Source organism: Podarcis gaigeae (genome assembly GCF_964106915.1).
Source record: "Podarcis gaigeae genome assembly, chromosome: 6".
Taxonomy (NCBI): domain Eukaryota; kingdom Metazoa; phylum Chordata; class Lepidosauria; order Squamata; family Lacertidae; genus Podarcis; species Podarcis gaigeae.
The window spans coordinates 75577809-75605668 of NC_139682.1; the positions used below are offsets into that span (position 1 = coordinate 75577809).

The following is a 27860-nucleotide window of genomic DNA, read 5'->3' on the forward strand; positions in this document are numbered from 1 at the left end:
AGCATTTGATGAATTTAATTTAGCATTTGAGTGTACAGCATACCTGAGAAGGTAAGGGTAGTGGCTGCCAAAAGCTGCCCAGTGCATCCTGGACCCAAGTCGTGGCGTGAATCCAGGTGGTTTTGGCAACCTTTCCACACTAGTTTCTGAACCTTTAGAATAAAAGATGTTAGTAGTTACAGGTCACCATGTCACTGTGTTACAGCTGTTTGAAAAGTTTCCAGTGCCAGTATTCCTTCATCTGAAAAGAATGCATGACGTTTGAAGATGGTCAGTTCTTGCCTCTGGTACTGGAGAAGTTCACCCCATTGTTCCTAAAACCATGTGTGACCTAGAGCAGTACAGATTACTTGCTGAACCACATTTAGCTTTATATGTCAATCATTTAAAAACGTGTGATAGTTTCCCTATGCCAAAATGGGATGCAGACATGGCTGAATGAAGACATGCCCTCGGGCCCATTTGGCTGGCTAGCTACATGTCAGTGATAACATTAACCTAGCAAAATGCTACCCATAGGTCAAGGTGAGGAAAGTTGTGGGTGTTGTTGGACTGCAACTCCCATCATCCCTGTCCATTGGCCATTCTGGCTGAGACTGATGGGAATTGGAGTCCAACAACATCTGGAGGGCCACAAGTTGTGGAGGGCCACAGTTGTGAAAACAAGAGGCATCTTTGTTCCAATTAATGAAGGTCACAAACGTTTTAGGTGCTGCTTCTGCTGCCCCAATCTGATATAACAACAAGCTCTCCTCAGTTCTAGCCACTAAATACAAGCTCTCAATGGTTACTCTCATTTTACACGCATACATATAGATAAATAATTTTATTTGTGTGGCACCTTTCCACACCATACGGTGGCCTACAACATGAAAAAATACATAACTACAGCATAACAAAAGTAGTCATAAAATAAAACATAAAAAATGCACAACCAAATCAAAGAATTTACATCAGTGCAATGTTGCATTTGACCCCATGTTTCCGCACCTCCAAACTATGTTTAGATATTGGGAGCTGGAGAAGGTGGGTAAATAAATGAATGTACAAGCCCCCATTCTCTGCTTCCTCGCAATTTTAGCCGAATCATGCCTACATAGACTTCCAAAAACAAACTAAGGGGTCGTCACAAAGTTGGGAAGAAAGGCCACATCTATCCCGCCCCTAATTAAGGCACAGGTTCAGATGATTATTTACTGATTTCTCACCCTTTGCCTTAAGGCCCCACGATGGGTTCCAACATCAAAGCAATGTTAAAAATGGTCTAAAGCAACTTACAATAATTAAAAAAATAAGGTGGGATCTAAAAATATATACACCTCAAGTGTCAAAAGGCAGGATAAAGAGGTGCATCTTTGGAATCTTCCGGAAGCTGTATTATGAAGAAGCCACCACAAAGAATGCCCTCTCCCAGGCCACCCCTACCCTGAGCCTCTGAGGGCAGAGGAACTAGCAAGAGGTCCCAAGAGGATCTGTGAGGAAGGGGGGACTTTAGCATGCAGCCCACTAGCTGGAATTGATCCCTTTACAGAATTTGAAAGGGATCTATTCTATTTGAAAGCAGTGTTTTTTTTCTGGGGGGCATGCAGGGGTACGCATACCCCTAAACAGTTAGTGAATCTATGTACTTTTGTCCATTAACTGTATTTATTTCCCCCCATCTGAACTATAAAATGGTGAGTCAAAATGAGAGTACCTCTAAACATTTTTTTAGGAGGGGAGGAAAGCACTGAAAAGGAGTATTCTCTTTGAAGGGCTATCAGGCCCAAGTGAGGAGTAAAGATAAAAAGAACCCTAAGGAGGGATAAGCTGCGGTCTTGAAGCCACCCCTCACAGCACCATTTTGGCAGTGAAGTGAGGCTCACAGGTGACTTGGTTACAACATTATGGCCTCCATTGCTAAAGGAGCTATGCCTTTAAATATCACTCGCTTGAGAGTCACAGGTGAGAGAATTAGTACTGTACTTAGTTTCCACACAGGCGTCTGGTTGGCCACTGTGATAAAAGGCTTCTAGGCTTGCTAGGCCTTTGGCCTGGTTCAGCAAAGCTCTTTTTCTGTTCTTCCACAGTATGGTGAGTTATCTTGTATTTATCTTTAAATTATGGAAATTGTTTCAGAATGTTCATCTTTACAGATAAATGAGCAGTTGTACATTTTATGAAAACCTGTGTGGGGTTTTGTTTTTTGTTTTTTTGGGTGGTCTAACTCGCCCTCCAAGCAAGAAATGTGTAAATGGCCACTCTGCCTCACACAAAGCTTTTGAGCCAAGAATGACTTGACTCAAATCTCATTTCTAAAAATGGCTTTCTAAATGCTAAATTGCTACTATATGCTAGTAAAATGCCACTTGTTAATGGTGCTCTGGAGGAGGGTCTTCAAATATTGCAGGAACTCTATGGCATGCAGTTTGTGCAAAATGTCAACGTTGAGTGTCTAGCCCAGGGATGTCCCTATTTTTCAGTGACAGTTCTGGATTTACAGAAGCCATCTATTTTCATCTGAGAAATGTTGGAGGATATGGAGTTACCTGACCCCTCAAGGCAGCCCTTTAAATGTTTTATTATGTTTGATATTGGAAGGTGCCCAGAGTGACTGGGGCAAAATAATAATAATAATAATAATAATAATAATAATAATAATAATAATAATAATAAATATAATAGGACATCCCTATTTTTATTGGAAAAATGTTGGAGGGTATGGAGGACCTATTCTTGGACTTCAGCTCTCCTAATTGCCATTGGTCGTGCTGGCTGGGGCTGATGGGAGTTGAAGTCCAGTGACACCTGGAGGCCTGCAAAATCCCCATCCCTGACCTAGAATTATTTTGCCCCATGAAACTTGGTCAGAAATAGCCTAGGTTTAGCAGTTAGTCACAGCAAATTATGACACATACTTACAGTAGACATCTTGGGAAGTGGGATATAATATATATCTGTGTGCAAGGGAGAGACATCTCCAAAGACAAAGTAGATAACAAAACTATCTACTGAAGTGAAATCAGCATCTTGTGTAAGTTGCTGGGCTACCTGCCCAGTATAATTAGGAAGTAGTGAATTCAAATACTTGGTGCCTCGTTGGATGTTTTTATTTACATCTTCATTTAAAAACAAACAAACCCAGGCACTGCTGAGCTCAGAAATCCCACTTGTTTTATCCAAAGCAGAAATAGGTCACAGACACCGCCTAGGTGTGTGGTAACAGCAACAAGCCAGCCCCCACTTCTCCAAATCAGATTTACAATTTAATTAAGGAAGATCTTTGTCCTGTCTAATCCCATATGTCAGATGCGGCCACAGTCTGCTGAAGGAGGAGACACACTTTCTAAACTTACCTTTACATTTGATTTACTGAAGACACAGTTAACGTATTCAGATTGCCATGCCTCAAATCTGAACACTGTTCTCTCGGGAGCCCAACATTGTTTCACAAGAGCAGTCGGGAGGAAAATATGTTTTCCCATGGTCCAATTTAAGATTTGTCTTCTAGGATGTCTAGAAAACGTGTCTGTGGTGATAAAGATGACATATAGATAGATGGAGACCACCCAGCCTTGTGACTTGAATGGCACTATAATGGTGAAAAAGTGAGGGGGTGGTGAGCTAGCAGTTTAAGGGTTGTGAACAGGTATTTACTCTGCAAATCTAGAACAAGCAATTGGAGGGATGATTATTGATCAACATGAGCATAAAAAAGTTAAGCAGGATTTCTGTGATCATTACTAGAGAGAAGAAATGTCTGGTGGGTATTATAGCACTTTTAAGAGCCAGCATAGAGTCCTACAAACAGCTGAAAGATTATTCTAATTCATAGGAGCCAATTTTTGGTCAGCCAGATGCCTGGGACTTTCCTAGATCAGCAGTTTAGCAAATTCCTTCCTGACCAGCCACAAAAACAAGTACTCTCAATAGATTTCTGTAGCTACTTTAGGTCAACTGTGTATTGCGGCCTTAGGCCCGGGGGGATGGGACCTGTAGCCCTCCAGATATTGCTGGACTACAACTCCCATCATCCCTTCAGAGGTGTCCATGGGGCACCATTCCTTTTCATTGAAAAATATTCCCCTAGATTTATGTTCAGACTAGACTCTGAGAGCATGCTGCTTGTGAGCATTCACAGGCATCTGATTGGCTTCAGAAAAGGGAACAGTATGTAGGATTAGATAGACTTCAGCTGATCCAACAAGCCAATTATTACAGTCTCTAACTAGAAGCGGTATGGAAGACAGTATTTCTGAAACTTGGGTCTCAAGTTGTTCCTGAGCCACAACTCCTGTCATGGCTGACCACTGATCCTGCTAGCTAGGGATGATGGAAGTTGTAGTACAACAACAGCTGGAGACCCAAGTTTGAGAGCAATTTGTTATTAATCCTACTCCTGACACCACACAGATACAAGCGCAGAGTTGGCCATTCCAGATCACACAGTTTCGCTGCGTAAAGTACTATCAGCTTCCAACTTCTGGCTCAGCTGGAGTTTGGTTCATAGCTGAGTTTGACAAAACAAAATGAAATCCAGCCTGCAGTTCTACAGCCATTCAGGAACATCTGCTTATAAGCTCACTTCTTTTTCAGGATTCAGCTGTCTGCAAGAAGATAACAGCAAAGGATTTCTATTCTCCAAGTCTGGGATGCTGCCAATGCATAAGAAGAATGAGTTTCCTCAGACAGGTCAGGCTTCTGCTATGGAAAAACTGGATACTGAGAAAAAGGCAGAAGGTAAGCCAGAGGGAAGGAGAGAGAGACTGTGTTTAGTTTGCTCAAGAGAAATTAAAATCAGTTCATTTGCTCAGGGCTTTTGCTGAGATGTGCTGAGTTAGTTAATGCATTCTGTTCCTAGGATATTTTTACAAAGTACATTTTAGAATCAGGTTCATGGTGTTGAGTTTTCTGACAGCGACAACAAACTCAACATACTGGACTGTTTTGTCACTAAAAGTCTCAATGAGGAAGAATACCAGCCCCCACCAACAGAGGAAGTGGTGACTAGGATTCACTTCCCCTTGAGGTCTAGCTATGCTTACATGAGAATCTAGTGGCACACAGTACTGTGAAGATAAAAATAAATGGACTTTTGCTACAGGAAGCAAATGTCCAAAATACTTGAAATCTTTTATTGTGCTTTGGTTCTTCAGAGATCAGGAACTTGCTACAAAAGCACCTCAACTCGAAAGCAGGCATCCCATGAGACTGTGGGCTAAATTACAGAACCCTCAACTGCAAATGTAGGCAAATGTGCCTTGTTCCAGAAAAGGAAATTCACACACAGAGGGAGAGCATGTGCATGCACCATCTCTGTCCACATCACAATGTTCACCTGAGTCTCATGGAGCTAGCTAGATCAGGGGCTCCCAGACTGGTGTATGTGGACCACCAGTGGTCCACAATTTTAATTTAGAGGGCCTGCAGTGTGTTTGTGATTTGTACCTGAAGACAGGGTGTGGATATTCGATCCCTCACACTGAATATCCATATTGATTTTAATTGTGTGGGATTCAAATGCTAATACAATAAAGCACAACACATAAGAAAAGAAGCAATTGAAAAGCACAGAGCATCTAGCAATAGCACATTACAATGGCTACAACAGGCAGCAAAATCATCCCATGGTCTGCCAAGACTCTCAGAAACTTCCAAGCGGTCCACAGGGAGAAATGTTTGGGAGTCACTGAGCTATAGGCATTCTTTTATGTGCATCCAGATCCCCATTGAGAGCAATCAGCTAATAATGAGCTTCCCACAGCTGGTGTTGTCAGAAAACTAGGAAGGCCAGGGTTTAAAGGAGAGTCGCTTTATAGCAAACACATGCCCTACGTCAGAGATGGGGGTCCTGTGCCACCTCTCTCTCAGATGCTGTTAGATTTCAGCTCCCATTACTTTTGCCTTTTGGCCATGTTGGTTGGGGCTGATGGGAGCTGGGAGTCAATAACATCCGTAGGGCCATAGGTTTCCCATCTCTGCTTTATATATAGCAGATTCCGGATTGAGTCATTCCTTGGCATCACCAATTTCAACAGCTCTTAAATAGCAGGGCTTGGAAAGACCTCTGTTTGAGACCTTGGAGCAGCAATCAGTGCCTGAGCAGAGCAGTTCTGGACTAGGTGATGCAGGTTCTGGCTCAGTATGTCAGCTCCACGTGTCCAATAAACTTGGCTATTTTGGAGAAGCCCTACAATTAAGTTAGCAGAACAGATGCTCAGGAATTTGATTTCAGTACCAGAACTGATCCTTTCCTAGTCACCCCCTCCCCCAAAAATAGTTATTCGTTTCAGCAGCCTAATTGGAAAGATAAAAAGAAAAGGTTGTTGCTGTCGTTTTAAAAACAGCACATTGGAAATTCTTGGTGCTTCAGCTGAGATGGCTCAGGCAGTAGAGCATGAGACTGATAATCTTAGGGTCCTGGGTTTGAGCCCCACATTGGACAAGAGATTCCCGCATTGCAGGGGATTGGACTCATGGCCCCTTCCAACTCTTACAATTCTGTAATATCTTACAAATCACGCAGAGAGCTGATCTTGCCTACTTTCTGCCCATCTCTGCAATAATGGATCTCGCGTGCAAAATTTCATTTAGGCCTCAACACGTATTTAATAGTGGTGTCCAATGGCAGCTAAGAATTCTGCAAAATGATTGTTTCTAGTATTGTTTAGTCTCAAGCTCCGTGAGATCTTAAACCAAAGATTTCTCATTTTATGGAGTGGCATTTAGTGGGCTTGGGGTGTGGGCTTGGAAGGCACGGACGAACACACACACACACACACACACACACACACAAATATAAAACAAAGTTGAAACTTGAAAAGTGGAGAAGGAAGGGAGCCATCTTTCTTTTCTTTTCTTTTCTTTTTTGTAAAGACTGCTCAGGATTTCTGATCATGCTTCCTGGTGATACAGTGTGGAAAGCATTGACAAGCAGCATTTCTAAGAAGCCTCAAGCTGTTAACCTCCCTCCTTTCCCCTCTTCCAAAAGAACATTTCAAATTCCTGGCCTTGACCTTATTTTTTCATCAAGATGACCTTTTTTGTGTGTCTTGAGATGTTTTAAGATACTGGATCCGATCCAGAAAAGTCACTGGGTTCTGGCATTTTGCTGAATCAGGCGGGAAAGCTCAGAGCACCTTTCGCAGCGCCAGAGCCTCCAAGGTTTATATTATATGAGGGCATTCCAATTACTGTACGTGAGAAACACAGCGAAGAGGAAGTGATTCTGAATGGGGCAATTTGAAACACTGCTCTTTTGTTTTTTCATCCTGAGGCATCGGGAAGAAGGATTTCTGTCTCCAGTTAGAACATCTGGGTCCTTTCATTCAAAGCCCCCAAACTCAAAACACTTGCTGAGGCATTTCCAGTGGGTGGAGTGGAGGAGAATAGAAAGCCTCGGGCAAACATTGCTGCAATTAAAAAAAATAAAAAATCTGATTTATGTGTGAGACTTGATGGGCCCATCTCATCATAGTTTGAAGTAAGAAGAAGAAGAAGAAGGCGGGAGGGATTGTTGAGCATGACAGCAGGCATTGACTAGTCCTTAAAACAGTGGCTAACTGCACAATCTTTTGCCATGATAGCTAATGAGTAAGTCCCACATTCTTAAATGGGACCTACTCCTTAATAAGTGTGTTTTGAATTGAAGAGAACCCTAATGCATGCTTATGCTATTGATATGATGGACACTTGGAAATAATTGCTACTAAATTCTATTGGGCTGAACATGTAAGTATGCATAGGATTTAAACCTATGTAGGAGATACTTCTGCGTAAGAATGCCTTGTATGAGGCTGCATCTTAGACCTTAGGTCAACCCACCAGATTTCCATCCACAGCAAAAGGGCCATAGCTCAGTGGTGGAGTTTACTTTGCATCCATAAGATCCCATATTTGCTCTCTAGTAATGTGGACAGATGGCCATAATTCTAGGACAGCTCACCTCGTCACCCATGTATGGCAGCATATCAGTGGCATTGTAACCTTATTGTACACTGGTTTGTTTGTCAAGGCCTGGTCTAAGTTTTCAGTGTTGTGGTTAAGGAACTCATAGAACGGTAATTAGTGGGTATTCAGTGTAGCAAGATAACCCCAGCATGAGTAATTATCATTTATGTGTCGGTGGGGAGGCAAAGATCTGAATATGGTTTGCCAAATGTCGTGGCAGCTTTGTGTATTAATTCCCTCAAACTACTTTGTGGCTTCTTTTAATTTAAGAAATAATGTGAACATTTATTTTCTTTTACCTTGCTGCTTAAAATAATAGAATACATAATGATGTATGAAATATACTCGGAGTCGAGAGTGGATTTCATGCTCTTTATTCAGCTCATAGTGGTGAGGAGAAACGGGAGTTCCCCAAGACGGTCTGCTTTATATACATTATTTACACAATGGGCCCCACGTGATTGGCTAATTCCGGGATTCTCTTGTAGGCCAATCAGGTTGCGGATTCCCTTCCACCTGGAGCTGGATTGGGTGGCTGCTGTGGACCAATCAGACTGCTGCATTCTGGATCCTATTGTTCTAGGACCAATCAGACTGCTGCATTCTGGATCCTATTCAACTCAGTACATAACAATGTATAAAGCAAAAGCACACCAATATCGCATTGGAGAAGTCTTAATGAAACAGCACTTGACCCAATTCTACAAAAAATCCACAAGCAGCAAGACCAGAAGCTCGTAAAACGGCAATAAAAATGTCGGCAAGGGACAGCCTCAATAAGACAAAATAAATAGTCAGCTAAAATCTTTCTTTTAGAAATAGATCTTCAACAGACACTTAAAATCATTCAGTGTCAGGGCTTGGTGACTCTCGCCTGGAATGCCATTTGACAAGACAGATGCCACCAGAGAAGGCCCTGATCCTTGTAACTGCTTTCCACATAGGTGAGATGCATAGCTGTCAACGTTTCTCTTTTTTTAAGGGAAATTCCCTTATTCTGAATAGGATTCTTCGCAAGAAAAGGGAAAAGTTGACACCTATGGTCAGATGGTAGACAGATCTGGAGCAAGGCTAGATGTGGGGATGAACATAAGGTACTCCGTAAGATATCCAGGTCAATTAGGGTTTGAAAGGTTAAAGCCAGCACCAGAAACAGATCAGACAAAAAATGGGCATACTATGTTCTGAATTTCTTATTCCAGTTAAGAACCTTGTGGCAGCATTTTGCAGTTTCTGGATACCTCAAGGGCAATCCCACATAGAGCAGATTTCAGTAGTCTAACCAGGAGTTGACTGGAGCAAAAATAACTGTAGTGAGATCCAGTTGCATTCACACAGTCAGTGTCATGTCTAGTTTTACTCAAAGACAGACACTGAACTATTTTATTTTTGTGGAATATTCATTTGTTTTCTAACCCTTAATGGACTAGTGTTAATATAATAACCTTTTTAATATTCAAGAATGAGGGGTGAAATGATTATGTAAGGCCAGCATAGCTCTAAAAGCTTATACACCTGCATCCTTATCAACTTTTGAACAAAGATAATATTTGTATACAGAACTGAACTTGCTTAACTCAACATATATAAAGCTGGTGAGAAAGATATCTGTACTTTGACAAGCTAGTGCTTGGAATGCAGAGCACTTCCTTTTCCGGTGTGTCATAAGGCTTGCTCTGTTCATTTAATATACATGGGGAAGAGTATTGCTTCCTTAAGATCATGTCTTCCAGTAATTTAATAGTGGTGTGAAGTCATTGCACACACCCTCCACAGGCAGTAACCAGTGATGTAGAGATGGGCTGGGAAAACCATAACCATGAGGATGACAAATCGTTCATCTGTTTTAACTATCTATTACCTAGTGACTCGGAGCAGAAGGGTAGGGTGGCAGTAGCTACACATTTTAAGTAATATGCAGTTTGCGTATGAGCAATTGAAAATAGTAAATTCCACACTAAGTTTTCAAATGCAGGCACAATTCTCATCTTTATATTACAGTTGGAAGCTAGGAAACATATACCAATAATACCTATAGTCAAATCACTGTCAGTAGCTTTCCAGTGTTTCAAACTACGAGTTTGTTTAGTTTATCTAAAGATGACAGGGATTGAACCTGAAACCTGCATGCAAAGCGGATGCTCTAAGCTAAAATCCTTTTCATTTTTTTTAAAAACATTTTTTTATTGCTTTTTAAAGATACAGAAATACAGAAAAAAGAATAAAGAGTGGTTATAAGAAAAAAGGATATAAATAACAAATTTCCATATTCTTTTTCCATCTAGTCTATAGGACTTCCCCACATCCTCCGAACCCTGCGTTCTCTGTCTTATAAAGCATCAGCAATTTGTTAACTTATTTCAAAACTTATTGTAACTTCCATTTTATCATGTTCCCTATTTTCAATTTTACTATAGCTCAATTCTTATATGTTTTATATTAAACACAATAAAGTTATTTCATTATTTTACCTCTGAATTCTTGTGTCTTAATTTTCATTTCATTAACTTACATTTGCTGAAGCTAGAATTTCCTGAAAGGTGCATTTTTTAACATTCATACAGCTTATAGTGTTTTTTCAAATAGTCCTTAAACTTTTCCCAGTCCTCCTCAGTTGTTTCTTCTCCCACGTCTCGGATTCTGCCAGTCATTTCAGCCAGTTCCATATAGTCCATCAACTGTGATTGCCATTCCTCCAGCGTGGGTAAATCTTGTGTCTTCCAATATTTTGCAATCAGAATCCTTGCTGCTGTGGTAGCATACATGAAAAAGGTTCTGTCCTTCTTAAGCACTCTCTGGTCCACCATGCCCAGAAGGAAGGCCTCTGGTTTTTTAGGTAAGGTAAATCTCAGTACCTTTTTTAGTTCATTATGGATCATTTCCCAGAAGGCCTTCACTTTCGGGCAGGTCCACCAGAGATGAAAGAATGTCCCTTCCGCCTCTCCACATTTCCAACATTTGTTGTCAGACAGATGATATATCTTGGCTAACTTGACTGGGGTCATGTACCACCGGTATACCATTTTCATAATATTTTCCTTCAAGGCAGTGCATGCCGTGAATTTCAAACCGGTGTTCCATAACCTTTCCCAGTCTGCAAACATAATGTTATGCCCCACATCCTGAGCCCATTTTATCATAGCGGATTTGACTGTCTCATCCTGTGTATTCCACTTAAGCAGCAAGTTATACATTCTCGAAAGTAGCTTACTTTTTGGCTCTAACAATTCAGTCTCTAGTTTCGATTTTTCCACCTGGAATCCAACTTTTTTATCTATTTTAAATACCTCTTGAATTTGCGCATAGTGCAGCCAATCTCGTACCTTAGTTTTCAATTTCTCCAAGCTTAGCAGCCTCCAATTGTCTCCAGTTTTTTCAATTATTTCCCAATATTTAGGCCAATGGGCCTCCATGTTGGGTCTCTTACGTGCCTTGGCCTCCACCGGTGAGAGCCACCTCGGAGTTTTACTCTCCAATAAGTCTTTGTATTTTATCCAGACCCTCCAAATTGCTCTTCTGACAATATGGTTTTTAAACAATTTGTGCACTTTAGCCTTGTCATACCACAAATATGCATGCCACCCAAACGCATTGTCAAACCCTTCCAGATCCAGGACGTCAGTGTTCTCCAATAAAATCCAATCTTTCAACCAGCAGAAGGCTGCAGATTCATAATATAGCCTCAAGTCTGGCAGGGCAAATCCCCCTCTTTCTTTCGCATCAGTTAATATTTTAAACTTTATTCGGGGCTTTTTGCCCTGCCAAACAAACTTAGAAATATCCTTCTGCCACTTTCCAAAACATTCCACCTTGTCCACGATCTGTAGGGCCTGAAACAAAAATAACATTTTCGGCAATACATTCATCTTTACAGCAGCTATTCGGCCTAACAAGGAAAGTTTCAATCTTGACCATATTTCCAAGTCTCTTTTGATTTCTGACCAACATTTCTCATAGTTATCTTGAAACAAATTCAAATTTTTGGAGGTCAAGTACACCCCTAGGTATTTTACTTTTTTAACCACATTCAGCTCCGTTTCTTTGGAGAACTCATCTGTTTCTGTAACTGTCAAATTTTTTGCTAAAACCTTGGTTTTTTGCTTATTTAACTTAAACCCCGCCACCCGACCAAAATCAGAAATTAATTCTAACACTCTTTTAGTGCTGGAGACTGGTTCCTGAAGTGTTAATACCAAGTCATCTGCAAATGCTTTCAATTTGTATTGTTTCACTCCGACCTCGATTCCCTGAACCAACCGGTCCTTTCTAATCATATTTAGCAACACCTCCAGAACTGAAATGAACAATAGGGGGGATAGAGGGCACCCCTGGCGTGTCCCTTTTTCAATTTTAAACTCCTCTGTCACCACATTGTTTACTATCAATTTAGCTTTTTGTTCTGTATAGATTGCTTCTATACCATTTTCGAACCCCCGCCCCACTCCCATCCCTTCCAAATTTTTCTTCATAAACATCCAAGAAATATTATCAAAGGCCTTCTCTGCGTCAACAAAAATCAAAACCGCTCTGGTGTTCAGATTTGTTTGTAGAAGTTCCAAAATGTCAATAATGTTTCTTGTGTTATCAAACAAATGCCTACCAGGGAGAAAGCCAGCCTGGTCCTTGTGAATCACTTCATTTAGTACTTTTTTAAGTCTATTTGCCAAAATATCAGCAAAAATTTTATAATCCACATTTAGGAGTGAAATGGGGCGGTAGTTCTTAAGTTGGGTCTTTTCAGTCTCTGATTTAGGTATCAATGTGATGAAAGCTTCTTTCCACGTTTCCGGTGCCTTCCTTCCCTCCATTATCTGGTTACAAACCTCCATCAAAGGTTGTATCAAATAGTCCTTTAAAACTTTATAGTATTTGGAGGTTAGGCCGTCCGGGCCTGGGGACTTGCCAAGTTGAAGATTTTGAATGGCACTTTCAATTTCTTGCTGTGTAATGTTACAGTTCAGGTTTGTTCTCATTTCCAGGGGTATTTTTTGTAATCCATTAGTTTTAAGAAATTGATCCACCTCTGAGGCTTTTTGCGGCCCTTGTGTATAAAGTTCTTTGAAGTACCTCTGGAAGCACTTTCTGATTTCCTCGAGACTTCCGGAGGCGGCGCGAAACAGCAATGGCGGTCCTCTTTGCGCTGTGAAGAGGGGCTCCGCGAAAAAGGGTCGTCCGCTGCGGCAAAGCGGAGACCCATTAAGAAAAACCGCAGGCAGAGCGAGCCTGCGGCCGTGGGACTCGGCGGGCGCCTGGAGCCCCCCCAGAAGCGGGGAAGGAGCCTCGTAAGAGGCTCCGGAACATGAAAGGGGGAGCGGCGCTGTGAGTTCATCGCTCTTTTCGTGGAAGCAAAGCCGTGCTGCTGCTGCTGATGAGCGCTGACCTTTCTTCTTGAAATTATCGGAATTGGAGCAACATACCCGTGAGTAAGGGACCTAAATTTTCTAACTTAAATTGAAGAAATTCGGCTGAAAACGGGAGGCGAGTAACAGGAAGTCCGCCTCCCGACTCTGCTAATTAGATCAAAGCAAGGGCTCGGAAACGAGCTGAAGTATTTAAAAAGGGATTGTAAAAGTGGAAGAAAGGGTGCATTGAGAGACTCTGCATTTTGAAGATAAAAAGGAAAGAACTGTGTGTTGTATAGACTTTTATTCTTTGGAACTATCCTCCAATTTCTGGGCTAAACGGGGTTGAAAGAGATAACCCCGTCACCGGGCTGCCAGTGCATAGAAAAAGAACTGTCAAACTGCTGTCAAACTGACGACATTGTTGCAGAGATTGAAATTGTTGCATAGACTGAGATACTAACATTAAACATTGTTGCATGGACCTGTATCGATACTTTATGGCTGGATTTTAAGAGATTAGAAGTTCTGGAAACCTTCCTTTTGTGTTTGGGAATTACAAAACTCAATATGGGGAATTGAGGAACTTCAATGGCGGAAAATAGTTCCTTTCTTTTTTGAAACTTTGAAATACTCCCCCTATAGGACTGTGGAAATATAGTGGCATGGGAATTGAGCTTTATTGAAACTTTTTGTGGTTCTTTTTGTTTATATTTGGGACTTGTTTTTCCCATGGGACAAAAGACCATTTGACCTTGAACAGAGGCAGGTGTGGAATGAGCGGCACAGGGAGAACAAGAGCAGCTAAAGATAAAGATAAAGAAAAAGAGAAAAAATCTGGGCAACTTTTGCAAACAACTTTAACTCATCACCGCAGATCATCTGTCCCAACTGTGCTGACAGCACAGGAGGTGGAACTAGTGCAGCCTGCTGCAGAAGATATGGCAACTGGAGGATCTGAAACAGTTTTAAAACAAATTTTGGAACAATTGGTAGTTTTAAACCAAAAAGTGGACAATCAAACATCAAAGATTGACCAAGCTACATCCTCTATTGGCAAATTAACTGAACAGGTTTCGCAGCACACTCAGGCAACTGAGAAATTGCAAGGAGCTACGGCAGAAAACTACAAATTAGCTGTGGAAGCCAACCAAAAAGCAGAACAGGCGAATTTAAAGGTTGATGAAATTAAAGGAGAGGTAAGACCTCTGAGAAGGCAGGTAGGGGAACAACAAGCCTACCTGGCATTGGTTGAATTGAAAAGTAAAGACAGTAATCTTAGGATAAGGGCTATCCCGGAACTGGAGCAAAATAATTTAGAGGGATTTTTGACACTTTTGTTCTCCAAATTCTGGGGAATTGAGGAAGAAAAGGACTTTAAAATTGTGACAGCCTTTAGACTGGGAAAATCAGTAAAGAAAGACAAGCCCAGAGACTGTTTGGTTGCTCTGAGATCAAGAGAAGAAAGGGATAAGATATTAGGCCTACATTTTAAGAAATCTTTGGAGATAGAAGGCAAAAGGGCCGAAATTTACAGAGATATACCCAAATATCTCTTGGAACTTAGGACTACCTATATAGATTTGACCAAATTGTTGAGACACAACGGAATTCCTTACAGGTGGGAGTTTCCACAAGGACTTTCATTTACTTACAAAGGAAGGAAAATAAAGATTAAATCACCTGAAGACCAGCAGAAGTTCCTACACGACCACGAGGAGGACCTGCAAAAAGGAGCTGCAGCTTCTTGGCCTCCACCACCACCGGGACCATCTCCAAGAGTTATACCACCAGGATCAGGACCAGCATTACCTCCCCCGGGATCGGGCGGAAGCTTAGATACCCCATTGTAGAACCCGTCAATTGATTCAGGATGTCTCTGCAGCTTCTTAGTTGGAACATAAATGGCGGAAACTCCCCGGAAAAAAGAAGAAAAGTCTTTCACATTTTGAAAAAGGAACAACTGGACGTTATCTGCCTACAGGAAACACATGTGACAAGGCTCCATAGAAAAGTGTTAATTAACAAAAGACTAGGCCAAGAATTTATTTCTTCGGACAAAGTTAAGAAGAGAGGAGTGGTGATTTACGCAAAGGAGAGCCTGTCACCGAAATTTTTATTTAAAGATGAATATGGCCGAATTTTGGCGATTGAAATACAGACACAAGGAGAAAAAATTTTGATATTAGGAATATATGCTCCAAATGAGGGAAAGTCGGAATTTTTCAGGAAGCTGCATGAGACTATGCTGGATTATTTGGACTATAGTAACATCATTATGCTGGGTGATATGAATGGGGTTGTGTCTGTAAATATGGATAAGTCACAAAGTGCCAACATATCGAAAGACGGCAGACTACCTAAAACTTTTTTTGAAATGACAGACAATATGGACTTAGTTGACATTTGGAGGGTTAAGAACCCTCTAGGGAAAGAAGGGACTTTCTTTTCTGAAGCTCATCTGACATGGACACGAATCGACCAAATCTGGACAACTAGAGGACTGGCACCTAAGACTAGAAAAGTGGAAATCTGCCCAAAAACCTGCTCCGACCATAGTGCTTTGAAAGTGGAATTGAGACTTAACACAACCGGTTCTTTTAGATGGAAAATGAATGACACTTTATTAAGAGATCAGGAGATTGTGAAGAAGGCCCAAAAAACTTTAAAGGACTATTTTGAGATAAATTTGAATACTACTGTGGAAAAAAGAACAATCTGGGACGCAAGTAAGGCAGTCATGAGAGGGTTTCTAATACAACAAAACACGATTAAGAAAAGGCTCTGGAATGAAAAGAAGGAGAAGATATTGGAGAAAATAAGAGAAGGAGAGAAAAAATTAAGATCTAGGCCTAAGTCGAAGGATGTGTTAAGAGAAGTGAAATTTTTCCAGGCGCAATATTCAAAACTGATAAACCAAGAGGTGGAATGGAAAATTAAACAAATGAAACAAAGATCCTTCGAATCGGCGAATAAGTGTGGGAAACTGCTAGCCTGGCAGTTGAAAAAGAGACAAAAGCTTAATACGGTTACAAATCTAGAGATCGAAGGGAGAATGGTTCAGAAACCCGAGGAAATCAGTAAGCTAAAATCCTTTTCAAAGCCATTTCTGCTTTTTTGTGATGATGTATTGAGGGCCATCTTGTGCATTATACAGTGACAAACACAGGTTTAGTGCTAGGCATGCTCTAAACAAGGAGTGCACTCAAGTATGGCTTTCTGATGAGTGACCCTGTAGAGATATACATGTTTTCAGCAGCCAGTTTCTCCCGTTCATGTTTTATATTTTAGGTGTACACCATGGGTTAATGTTGCTTATTGATGGGGCAGAAGGCAGTCCAACAGTAGGTTGAGCCAGAGCCAGTGAGAAGTGGAGCCAGAGCTCGTGACAGGCATGGCCAAGCCATTCTACCTTTAGTCCCCATCCTCCTTCCTTTTGACATCTACAATGGCAAAACCAAGACAAAGGAGAGGCACTGGTTATATGTAAGAAGGCAGATGGGCTTGAAGAAATCAAGACTGAGTTTCATGGAGCATTGTCCCATCTGTCCTAATGGAGTAGCCTCCAGTGTCATGGGTTGGTCTGTCACTCAAGACTGAGCTATTGAACAGCCTTTCCAGCTGTCTCATAGACTTTGTTCTCCCATCAAGCTAAGCCAAACCATCGCTTAGTGGAAGTGTACAGTCTTCCAGAGTGGATCTTGCAGCTGCTTTGTTCTTTCCCAGACCTTTTTGCTGTTGCACCATGCTGATCTGAGCCAGGTTTGGCATGTCATCTAAACCCTGGTTTGTGGTTAAGCTCTCTCCACAATAAATATAAGCTATAACCAAAAACAAACCTTGGTTACAGCTTATGGTTAGTCTACAAAGAGAGCTTATCCACGAGTCTGGGTTCAGACAACATGCTAAGCCCAAACCTTGGCTTAACTTAGCTCAGTGTACCAGCAAAAAGACCCAGGGAGGAGCCAAGGAGCTGCAAGCAGCCACATATTAATACTTTGTTGTATACTGGGATGGCAGAGTCATGTTTTATCAGACACTTCTGTGATTGGTGAAAGTCACAATGTCTTCAGATTACATCATTAACTCATCCAACTTTTTTTCAGCTTCGTCTTCTGGTTGAACTTGTGTGGCCTATGTCCTTGTTTCTTATCCTTGTCTGGCTGAGGAGCACCAACCCACTCTATCGCCAACATGAATGTAAGAGCATCATCGGTAATGGAAACAACTTTTGGCATGCAACACTCCTTGCTTAGGCTTTGAATAAATCAAAGCGGCCTAGGTTTCTGTTACATGCTAACAAGTTAGGTCTTCTTTTACCTGCTGGTAAGCAAGGAAGCAGATACAGCAACGTTTATCTTGAGCCAGTCCTGCATGTTGTGGGGTAAGGGTTGAGTGCCACCAACCTGGAGCTCCCCAGCACTATGCATGTTGAAAGAACATGTTAGGTGGCATCATTAGGATGGCATTTGATTTGCCCCGTGCCTGCTCTGATTCCCTACCATCGCCTATCTGTTACTTTGGAAAAAGAGGTTGATGGAGCCTATCAATCTTCCCATGGCCTGTAGCTTGGGCCTTGAATGTTTACTAGAAAGGTACAATGGGCATGATATAATGTTTTTGAGCTTTGCTGATAGAAGTAATTACATACTTTGCTAGAGCTCCCATAATATTGCACCAGTACACTAGGTCTAGAGGATTAATGTGGATGAATCATCTTGCCCTTGACTCCTACGCTTGTCCCTTTCTGCCCATTTAATCTACTGTTGTGGTTTTACCCTCATCACTGCATCTCTTTGCACCTGAAAGAGTTCCCTTCCACATAATTGGCGTAAAGTACATGCCAGCTGAGCTCACTAACCAGCCTATTGTCTTTGACCATGGTCAGAATGCAGTCTGGTTTGTTATTAAAGGGAAGGAGATGTCAATCTGATTTTTTAACCATGTACTATTTGTGGAAGTGAACCATAATAATAATTTATTATTTATACCCCGCCCACCTAGCTGGGTTTTCCCAGCTACTCTGGGCGACTTCCAACAAAATATTAAAAATACAGTAAAACATTAGATATTAAAAACTTCCCTATTCTAGAGAAAGCATTCTTCCCCCTAAGCATTGTATTCTTCTTATTTGTGTTGTCTTTGAGAGGAGGGGCAGGGTATATATTAAATAAATAAATGCATAAATAAAAAAATGCTAGGTCACCCTTCCCCAACTTGGTGCCTTCCAGAAGTGTTGGACTACAACTCCCATCAGCCCCAGTTAACACAGCTGAGTCAATGGGAATTGTCCAAAACAGGCATAGGCAAACTCAGCCCTCCAGATGTTTTGGGACTACAACTCCCATCATCCCTAGCTAACAGGACCAGTGGTCAGGGATGATGGGAGTTGTAGTCCCAAAAACATCTGGAGGGCCGAGTTTGCCTAAACATCTGGAGGGGCCATGTTGGGGAAGGTTGTGCTCTTCCAATTAACCTTTTAAGAAAACTGATGTGCCTTAATCTAATATGCCACCGGATAGCTCAGTTGGTTAGTATCTATGTAAGCAGTTTGAGCTATGTTTGTTTATTCCGGTTTTCTCATATCAAGGTCACTTCCCAAACAAGGCGATGCCCTCTGCAGGAACTCTGCCATGGCTACAGGGCATCTTCTGTAATATGAACAATCCTTGCTTCAAAAGCCCAACCCGTGGAGAGTCTCCAGGTGTCGTATCAAACTACAATAATTCTATGTAAGCTGACAGCGTCTCTTGCATCTTGGGGAGGGGGAGAAATCTGCCCATGTTATAGGCTTCCATGTTCTACTGTGAAATTGTAGCTGAGGGCCGTAACTCAGTGGTAGGGCGTTTGCAGAAAGTTCCTGGCAGTTCAGTCTTCAGCATCTCCAGGGGAATAGACCAATTAACTATGAACCCCAAAATTAGACAGAGAATGTCCCCTGTCTAAAAACCTGGAGAACCACAGTCAGGCAGTGTGGACAGTGCTTGGCTAGATGTGCCAATGCTTTGATTTTGTATAAGGCACCTTTCTGTGTTTCTGTGCTCCCTAACGTTGCCTCTGATATATGACTGCATGAAAAACAGCCCCCTGATGAGCTCACAAAGTGTGACCCAATTTTCTGTTGTGAAAAAACTGGTAAATAGGAGGCTAGGTAGAACTCATGTGACACAGGCTTATTTCTCTTACTGTTTTTTATTGGTGACTTTAAATATTGTTGCTGCCTACTCTGCTATTTAGACGAAGGGCAGGTTATAAATATATGTATCACTGCGTACACAGCATACATTTAAATCACATGGCCTCCCCTAAAGGATCCTGGGAACTGTAGTTTGTTAAGGGTGTTGAGACTGTAGCTCTGTCCCCAGGATTCTTTGGGGTTGGTGGGGAATGTGGTTTTAATCTCTTTTGATTTTATGGTGTGGATGGGACCATCATGGTAATGGGGTCAGGTGAAGGACACAGCCCCGTCACCAGGGTTGAAGTTAAGAGTCAACTGCTTGTCCAGTCACCCTGCTTGTAAATGTAAGGAGGGGGTACTATCTTGTCCTCAGGGTTATATGTCATATTTTTTCCATAGCCCTCTTGGTGGGCATAAGTAAAAAGGCATAGCATAGCTAACCCGCAGGTTGGAGGACTCCAGTCTGATGGGAAAGGCAACTGGCTGCTGTGATTACTTTCTCCACACATGTGCCCTGCAATGCTGCCTGCCACCATGATATGGACCTCCTTTGGGAAATGCAGCAATCCACACTAAGCAGTCTTTCTCCTCCTCCTGCTCCTCCACCTCCTTCAGTTTAGCAAGAGTGTACAAAGATGCTCAAGAACTTTTGCTGAATGCACACGCAACAGAACTGGGCCAACTCTGGGAAGAACTACGCTCCATGACCCAGTTTATGGAAACCATGAGGACAAATCCCGAAAGGATTGCAGGTAATAATAGTTCTCTGTCATTTGGAGAAAAGCTGTTAATTATTTCCTTGCTCAGAAGATAAGCAGCGGTCACACATTTTCAACTTGATTAACCTGCAGTTTTTGCCAGTGACACAGCAATGAGACTCCCAGTCCCTCACTCCAGGTGCCTCTGGTCTCTGCTGCTTCCCTTCCCATCTGCTATCATATCCACCTGCCTGTCTCAGCTTCCACAATTCACATGGGCTCAGATTCTCACTTGGGCTTGACATTGCCTCTTGGTCAGTGGTGAAAGTCTGGTCCTCCCCGGTGTTCTTGAGCCACACTTCCTACACTTCCTGGCCCTTTGTGCGCTTAACCTGAGACCCTTCCACTCCCCTTCATCTGTGCCAACAGCTTGTGCAAATACAGCAGTAATCCATTCACTCATTTGGTCAATGGACACAGTAATTTCTTTTCGGTTCAATTCTATACACGGCTATTGGGGTTTGGTTGGTTGGTGTGTGTGTATGTAGCAGGGATGGGGAAACTGATGCTCTACAGCTGTGGTAGAACTACAACTCCCATGATATCTGACTTTGACTATGCTGGCTGGGGTTGAGTCTGGAGGGCTGCAGGCTCCCCATTCCCGTTGCCCATGATTGCAGCCTTCATCCACAAGTTAGATTTTTTGGGTCAGTGACACATCAAATCCAGACAACTCTACAGCACGCTGTCACAATGCAGGTTACAGGAGACCCCATTGTAACTCATCAAGCCAAAGGTGGTTCAGTGTCGTAGCTACCGGAGGGTGGGGAGCTAGCTGGGTATTTTTGCCCTGGGTGAAGCCTCCAGAGAGGAGCCACTGAGGCTCCCAGCCTGTGTGTGTGTGTAAGCAAATGTGCATGCAGAGAGCGCCAAACTGGGTCTTTGACCCAGGTGAAATAAAGTCTAGTTTCGCCCCTGGGTAGGTAAAGCTGGTGAGCTGCTTTCTGCTTGGTGGGTAACAAATTGCATAGGCCTTCATGAGTTGGTTGTGCACCAGCACAAAGTCCATGTCTGGTCAACTGTTCCCTAAGGACATGCTTTTCTTGTTAAAGAGGTTGTTGCCCGCTTGCAGGCTTATGATCAATGGTGAAAATGAATGTGAAAACAGATTCTTACTAATCTTTCAGTTCTGTCAGAGATTTTGGCTGCTTACCTCTGTCCACTCTGATGAGAGAGCAGATGCAGATATTCTGAGCCTTTTTTGCAGGTTTTTGAAGAATTGCAAGGAGTAGGCTCCTAGGAAAGCTCCTAGAAAATTGGGCCACAGCAGGTTCTCCTGCTTGTTTGGGAGAAGTCTACTCTGTAGTTTACTTAGCATAAAAATTAATCCAGCCCTGGTCATGAGAAACTAATTGGAGGAATTCGGGACTCCCTACAAGGAAGCAGGTCTTTGGGAGGTGAACTGAAGAAAGAGATTACAAAACCATTTCTCCTTGAGTAAGTGACTGAAAACACACACACACACACACACACAGAGAGAGAGAGAGAGAGAGAGAGAGAGAGAGAAAGAGAGAGACACCAAACTACAAAACACTCAAGTGCTTTGAAGCTCACAGTTCCAGGGCCACACTCCAGGCCTTTTTTTGGAACTTTCTTCCATTCTTTGAAATCCCAGGTCTGCATTTTATGAGCATGCCAACCCCATTCAACATTCAGAAAAATAAACAAGCGTGGTCCAAATGCCAAGTCTCTTGTGTAATGTGCAATACAACTGTCATTTCACATTCAGGCACCTTTTTAAAAATAAAATAAAGAGTCTTAAACGCTGTTTGTTTTTAAATGAATGCACTTCTTTTAGGCCAGTATTTCCCAAACTTCTTAAGTTCACCCCCTGCCCTCCATTTCAAACGTATTCTACCTCCTGCCTCTCTCCCAATCCAGCACTGCCTAGTACGAGTGTGGAGCAATTCTCACATGGTTCCTGCTGTGCAGTGATTTCGATGTGGATAGGGCCTGCATTGGCATTAGGCAGCGGAATAGAGCAAAACGTTTCTGGCGCTTCCTAAAACGGCATATCAGGAAGCACCGTTGGAACAAAGCGGACGTTTCTTCTAAATTTGGCTGAGAATGATGGGGCAATTGAGGGAGCTGTCAGCCCCACATGATTCAGTGTTGATCCTCTGCTAGAGGGCATGATTCACCCACACCTTGGCTGATGGGGAGAAGAAAGCCTGTTTCAGCATCTTATCTCCCCTTTCGGGTGTCCCACTTTCTCCCAAGGGGACCCAACCCCACTAGTTTGAGTACTAGTGTTTTTAGACAAAGCTGATGTGTAATGCAGGCAGAGGAATAGAGCAACAGCTCTGGGAAATTAATCTCTCTATCTCGATTACTTTTGTTCTATGTATGTCTCAACTCCTCAGTTGTAACTTCTCAGTTGTAACTTCTTTAAATAATATTGTAATAGGCAATATTTTCGGGGGGGGGTAGGGGAACTCACCATGAAAGTTGTTTGTTTGTTTGTTTATTGGTTGGTTGCAGGCCCAGTCGCAGTGCCACACACACACACACACACACACACACACACACACAGGAAGTGTCTAAATGTAAGATGTGATTAATAACCTCAAGCAGACAATGATTTGGATTAGAAAAGGGCACAACTTTATTGATTACAGATTTTTTTGGCTCAGGCATTGGGTACATATCAGGCACAGGCAAACTCGGCCCTCCAGATGTTTTGGGACTACAACTCCCATTATCCCTGACCACTGGTCCTGTTAGCTAAGGATGATGGGAGTTATAGTCCCAAAACATCTGGAGGGCCGAGTTTGCCTATGCCTGGTGTATATCCATTCAAGCCCCCGCCCCAAACATAAAATTAATTAATTTTTAAAAGGTAAGGGACTCAGTGTCCTCCAAGTTCCTGCTCAAAAAACCCCTTGCCCTTAAAGCACATTTTCCCCTCAAAGAATTCTGGGCACTGTAGTTTTACCCTTCCCAGAGTTACAATTCCCAGCAACCCTTAACAAACTCCCGTTCCCAGAATTCTTTCAGGGTGTGCTTTGAATGTGCTTTAAAGGTATAGTGTCTACGCAGCCTTCAAAGCCCTTGGCATGCATTATCTCACAATTTTTTACCACAATCTTGTGAGGTAGGCCAGTGGAGTTGGGTGCGCACCCAAGAGTCAGAAACAGTGGTTTCCTTAAAGCAATGGAATGGATTTGTGGTTCTAGCTCAAGCTCAACCACTGTACTGGCTTTCTTAAAGCCACTGTGGTGCACCAACTCTTAATAGACCTCTTGTCCTTTTTGTCTTCTTCACCCAGGAAGAGGCATACGAATCCAGGACATCCTGAAAAATGGGGAGAACCTAACTAAGTTTCTGCGTGAAGATGCACGTCTTCCTGACATGGTGGTTCACCACCTGATGAATGCTCAAGTCAGACCTGAACAGGTGAGTCTTGTAAATATTGCAGCAAACACACTCATGTAAATATTATTACAGTATTTTTCTGCTGTCAGTACCCATAGGTTCTTAAGGTAATGCATAGGCAATAAAATAACGCAATTTTAAAAGCAATTAAACTTGCTTAAAAACCAGCCACCTTGAATGAAAAAACTAGAAACAAAAGCTCTGAAGGGAAGGGCTGTAGCTCTGTGGTTGAGCATCTTCCTTGCTTCCAGAAATTTCCAGGTTCAATCCTCGGCATCTCCTGGTAGGGCTGCAAAGGACACCCACCTGAAACCCATTTAGCACTGCTGCTAGTCCGGATAGAAAATACTGCGCTAGGTGGGCCAGTGGTCTGACTGTATAAGACACCTTCCTATGCTCCCATGATCCTGACAGCCAGCAACAGTTTATGCAACTATACTGCGGAATAAGTTATAAATGTCAAAGAACACCTATAGATCATTAATGAATTGCCTTCTGGAGTAAGAACACCTTCACCAGTCCTCAAAAAGGAAGGAACAGGGACCCTGGGTGGGCCTTCGTTGGAAGTGAATTATACAGAGCAGGTGCCATAGTGGAAAAGACTCAGTCCCTGACCATCACTCCTGTCATCTCGGAAAAAGGTGGTACATGGAGCAGCATCTCTCCTATAGGCTTCCGGCAGCCCCCCCCCCAAAGGCATGCAAGATAATGTTTTTAATAAGATATGTAGGACTGTGTAGCCTCAAGAATAAAAGAGCTCATATCTGACAACCCAATAAATCAGTTGACTCTAAGGTTTGACCATGGTTAGTGCTAACCAATTGCTGTTCTCTTAACCCTGGTTAAGATCCCAGGTGTATAGTAGAAGCCCATAAAGTTTAGCTTATCTTGCCTATTTTTGTTCTCCGCCCCCCAAAAAGTGTGTGTAGGAGACTTGCTTTTCACTATGCAAGCTGAGTGGATGGAGGAAATGTTTTAGCCATGCCTCAGTCATGTGGCTGGTCAGAGCAGATGTTTACACAGCCACAGGGAACACAAGCTATGGTTTGCAAACACTGTTTAAACAATAGTTTCTAGGCAATCACTTAAGAGGAAATACATTGCCACAAAAGAGGAACTGTGTCCCCCCACAAGAGAGGGTACAAGCTTGTACAAAATTTGCACATGCTAATTTATATGAGTGGATGCAAATGCAGAAATAAGTGCTGTAATTTAAACAAAGTAAAATACATCTTAGCAGTGGGAAAGACTTTGACCAGCAGGTGACATGTGTGCCTGCTCAGTCTACAGTTCAAATGGCAGCTGCTGCTGAGTAACTTAAAAGCTATAGACGTAGCTTGAATATAGTCATGACCACCTTAAACTACCCTATTGGTTTCACATCCTGGTTTGCAGCAAATCTTTAACCATTGGCTTGGTAATGAGACATAATATTTGGCCATTCTTCCAAAGCAATCCATGACTAAGGCACAAATATTACCAGAAGTTTCCTTTATTGCTTTTGAGGCCTGAAGAGGCTGATGCTCAGTCATGGATACATGCCCAGTAAGGAAATTTTCATCCATGACTAGACCTGGCTTGGGCTCCCTCTGTGGTTGTCTATGCATCACTTTATCTCAATAGAAGTGTGAATGGGACCCCAATGCCCATGTTGGAGGAATGTTGAAAATCCACCACTCCTGATGTCAGTGAGGGCAGAGGTGGAAGGGCATTGTCAGGGCATTGTTCCAGGTGAATAGACTGGACCCTCGGATGACAGATCTCCTGTCTTGAATGCTCACCAAAATAATAGCACTTCGGCAAAAAAAAAAAAAATTGCAATCCCAGGTTATCTCCCAGCATTTCCTCCTCACAGATAGTTTGTGTGTGATTCAGTCCAGGCTGCCATTGCCCCCTTCTGTCCTTGTGGCTTGGGAGCTGTGAGAAGAATGTTGCACTTTTGAATGAGGCCGGCTGAATCAGATCTCTGGAACGAAAGCCTTTCTGACCGTGTGAGAGTGCAGGGAGAAGGAGGGAAGGACTCCAGCTGTCTGGGCACAATCCCTTTTTCTTTATTTCCCCTTTTTTTCATTTTTGCTGTACAATGCCCAAATCTGGGAAATGCGTGTGGCTGTTTGGGGCCAGCAGGAGATAGAATTAATGAGCTTGCTTTTCACTTTTCACTCCTTTGGGGTTTTGAAAATTGTAGGTGGCTTGCATGATCATTTGCTGGATTGTTCAGCTGATTGGGTTCTGACCGGAGCTGTAGGAAGCTCCCTGGCAGCTCTCTGAATTGCACAGAAGAAAGCATTTTATTTTTTTTACCCCTGACAGCCTGGAAAAAAAAAGTTAGGTTCTATGTGATGTGAAAGCCAGCAGTCTTTACCAGCACAAGTGGTTTCAGTGAAATAAAATCCTATCTCTCCTGCTCTTTTATTTTAACAAATAACAAATCCTGCAGGGCCCAGTGTTGGTGACTTTGGGCACTCACCGGTCTTCTTTTGATGGGTGTTGAAAATACCAAGACACCAGTGTGTTCAATGGCAAGACAGTCTTAACACCCCGCTAAAGAAACCACAGTTGAGTTCTAAGAATAGCATGTTGGCCATCTCATCATGTATTCTTGTAAAGGTGCTTGCTTGGCTAAAAATCAAACGGATTTCAGCACCTGAATAGTGAAGCGGAGTTCTTGATCGTAATTTATTAGAGTGTGCTTGTACACACTAATGAGTGTGAACCCTCATTAATACAGAGTATACATTAACCTACATCCCATTCCCTTGTCAAAGTGGCCCTTGGGTTGCTGACCCAGGTCTGCAAATCTCCATTGTGATTCTTAGGGCTCATCTACACGCAGTCAGCCATCCGAGTAATAAACATTTTCACGGACTGCAGCATAGTCTAAAGATGGGGTGAGGAGGTGGCATGTTTCAATAGTCTCACATGAAAATCCCCAAAGATAGAAAATTAGTACGCCAGGGGTGCGGGTAGGCTAGAACCCTTCTCCCTGATACCTAGCTTTCTTTGTGCAGTGTTTTTCACGTAAGAGGGAGCATGCCGTCATTCAGTCCTGTATTCCCGCCCCATCCCCATTCTGTAGCAGCAAAGCCATCTGCAATTCAATTGTTAAGACTGTCCGGTGTTCATCTGGAAATGTATCTAAATGTACAGTGCACATTTCTAGTTGCAAAGCAACTTCCTGTTTCCAGTTGACCAGAAGCTGCTCTTGGAGCTACGCTTTGTGAACGGATGTCATTACCATGGGATGCTTTGATGCTGCTTTGCCCACTGTTAATCATATATCCTGTTCACCTCCTCCTGTTTAAATGCCATTCTGGAGAATGAAAAGAGGATACTGGTCAAACTAAGGCCTGTTTACGAGCATCTGAACCTCTTTTTTCTGCAAAGGGTTGAGCACAGCTGAAGCGCTGACCTCACAGCACCCTGGGAGTGCAGGAAATGACACACACTTGCTCATGAAAGCTAAACCTAATCTAGAGGCCACCTAACTGAGAAAATATTTTGTTCCTCATCTCGAAAGTGCTCAGTGAACAATGGCACGCTGATAAAATTACTGGAATGTATTTCTCAACTGCTGCTTTGAGGCTGCAGGGCAGATAACAGGCAGCTTTTGACTCCCAGAAGAAAAATGGGGCGGGGGGGGCGGGTAAGGTTGGCTGTAGTCAGAACTACCAGGAAAACTGTATGGAGAGGTGTAATATTTTTCTAACTCTGCTCTTCTGGGACATTTTCTGAATTGGGCCTCTGTTTGATGAAGCTTCTGCACATAAAGGACATCTTATGGGCTTGTGGTTAATTTCAGTAAGCCGATGTATAATCTTGTTTTCATTTCTGTGTCCTAACACAAGGTTGTTTTCTGATGTCCTTGGCCCATCCATCATGGGGAACACAGATGTTATTTATTATTGATCTCAGTGCTTTTTATCCTGCTGTTCTACACCAAAGTGTATTTGTGACAATCACAGCAGCTGCAAATTATTTCAGAAAATAAAAACATCATAGAGAAAAACCAACAGTAAAACAATAATTGTTAGTGGCATTCCGTCCGCCCCCCAGCAATCTAAAAGATAGCTGCTCGGGTTTCATCCAAATTACGTATTAAAAATAATAATAAATCTTAGCCAAAGGAATACAAATTCTGCAGCAATAGTCTATGACCTGTACAGACACTGAAAATTATTGCATGCTTGCATAATTTATTTTATTATGCACCATTTATCCTGCAGTGTTTGCTATTCTACATAATTTATACTGGCTACAGTAATCATTTGGGCGGGG

At 42.4% G+C, this 27860-nt stretch overlaps 1 protein-coding gene across 1 annotated transcript in view; it reads left to right on the forward strand.

Annotated features, from left to right (window-relative positions):
- The window catches only part of ABCA4 (ATP binding cassette subfamily A member 4), a 106718-nt gene that overhangs the window by 971 nt on the left and 77887 nt on the right, over positions 1 to 27860 (forward strand). The window contains exons 2-6 of the mRNA XM_083743151.1: positions 4576 to 4719; positions 17378 to 17471; positions 18862 to 19003; positions 20065 to 20201; positions 23476 to 23603. Coding sequence (XP_083599277.1) covers positions 4654 to 4719; positions 17378 to 17471; positions 18862 to 19003; positions 20065 to 20201; positions 23476 to 23603 — 567 coding nt within the window. The 5' untranslated portion in view covers positions 4576 to 4653. The remainder of the gene's footprint in view (positions 1 to 4575; positions 4720 to 17377; positions 17472 to 18861; positions 19004 to 20064; positions 20202 to 23475; positions 23604 to 27860) is intronic.